Here is a 1,038-nt window from a genome sequence, read left to right on the forward strand (position 1 = left end):
ATGAAAGAAGTCATAAATGAAAATAATGATTTAATAGAAAATATAAAGAATATAGAAAGTTTGTACATGGGTAAGAACATTACTGCTAAACAAGTGTGTTTTTTTTTTTATTCAAACTAAGGCTTTGTTTATACATTTATTTATTTTATTTTTCATTTATTTATTTTTTTTTTTATTTTTTTTTTTATTTTTTTTTTTGTGTCATATTTTTTACAGATAGTAATATATTGGAGACTAACAACCAAGGTAGTAATAATTTTATAAAAAAATCAAAAGATAAAGGAAATGTGAACTTATTAAAAGAAAAAGATAATAGGCACAATGAAAGAAACAAAATAAAAAGTAACAAATCGAATACACCCCTTGAAAAATTATCCTTGTCAGTATCGGCATCAAACTCGAGAACTGGATCAACATCGACATTAAAATCAAGACATACGTCTAGGTCTATAAGTGGTTCTTGGTCAAACAGTTATAAAAATAAACGAAACAACCAAAAAATAAAACATAAAAGAAGTAGTAAAAGCATTGCAAGTTATGATACGAGCAGAAATAGCAGCAGTAATAACAGTAGTGTATCATATAAAAGCAGAACAACAAAACATAAAATTAAACAAAAACGAACAAATAGCTCTAGTTACGAGAAAAAAAGAAACGGACAGTATGATGATAATCACAAAGAAAGAAAAAGAGAAAAGAAAATAGATAAAACAAATTATAAATATGGAGATAGGGACCGAGATAGGGATTGTTACATGGGTCGGGATAGGTATAAAGACTATGATAGAGATAAGAGAAGATATAAGTATAAAGATGATAGGTATGTGGATAGGCATACCGATAAACATGCTGATAGAAACACAGAAAGACATAGTGATAGGTCTACATATAGGTATACAAATAGGCATACTGACAGGTCCACACATAGGCATACAGATAGGTCCGCAAATAGGCATACATATAGGTATACAAATAGGAATACTGACAGGTCCACACATAGGCATACAGATAGGTCCGCAAATAGGCATACATATAGGT

At 29.0% G+C, this 1,038-nt stretch overlaps 1 protein-coding gene across 1 annotated transcript; it reads left to right on the forward strand.

Annotated features, from left to right (window-relative positions):
• Nucleotides 1–23: 23 nt before the first annotated feature.
• On the forward strand, nucleotides 24–1,036 carry LOC111532577 (serine/threonine-protein kinase fray2-like; the record flags this gene model as incomplete). The annotated part of the gene is made up of 2 exons (XM_023199658.1): nucleotides 24–70; nucleotides 217–1,036. Coding segments are annotated over exons 1-2 (824 nt in total), but the record flags the coding sequence as incomplete, so codon positions are not given.
• Between the last annotated feature and the right edge of the window lie 2 nt (nucleotides 1,037–1,038).

The sequence above is a fragment of the Piliocolobus tephrosceles genome, unplaced genomic scaffold (genome assembly GCF_002776525.5).
Source record: "Piliocolobus tephrosceles isolate RC106 unplaced genomic scaffold, ASM277652v3 unscaffolded_8726, whole genome shotgun sequence".
In the NCBI taxonomy this organism is placed as follows: domain Eukaryota; kingdom Metazoa; phylum Chordata; class Mammalia; order Primates; family Cercopithecidae; genus Piliocolobus; species Piliocolobus tephrosceles.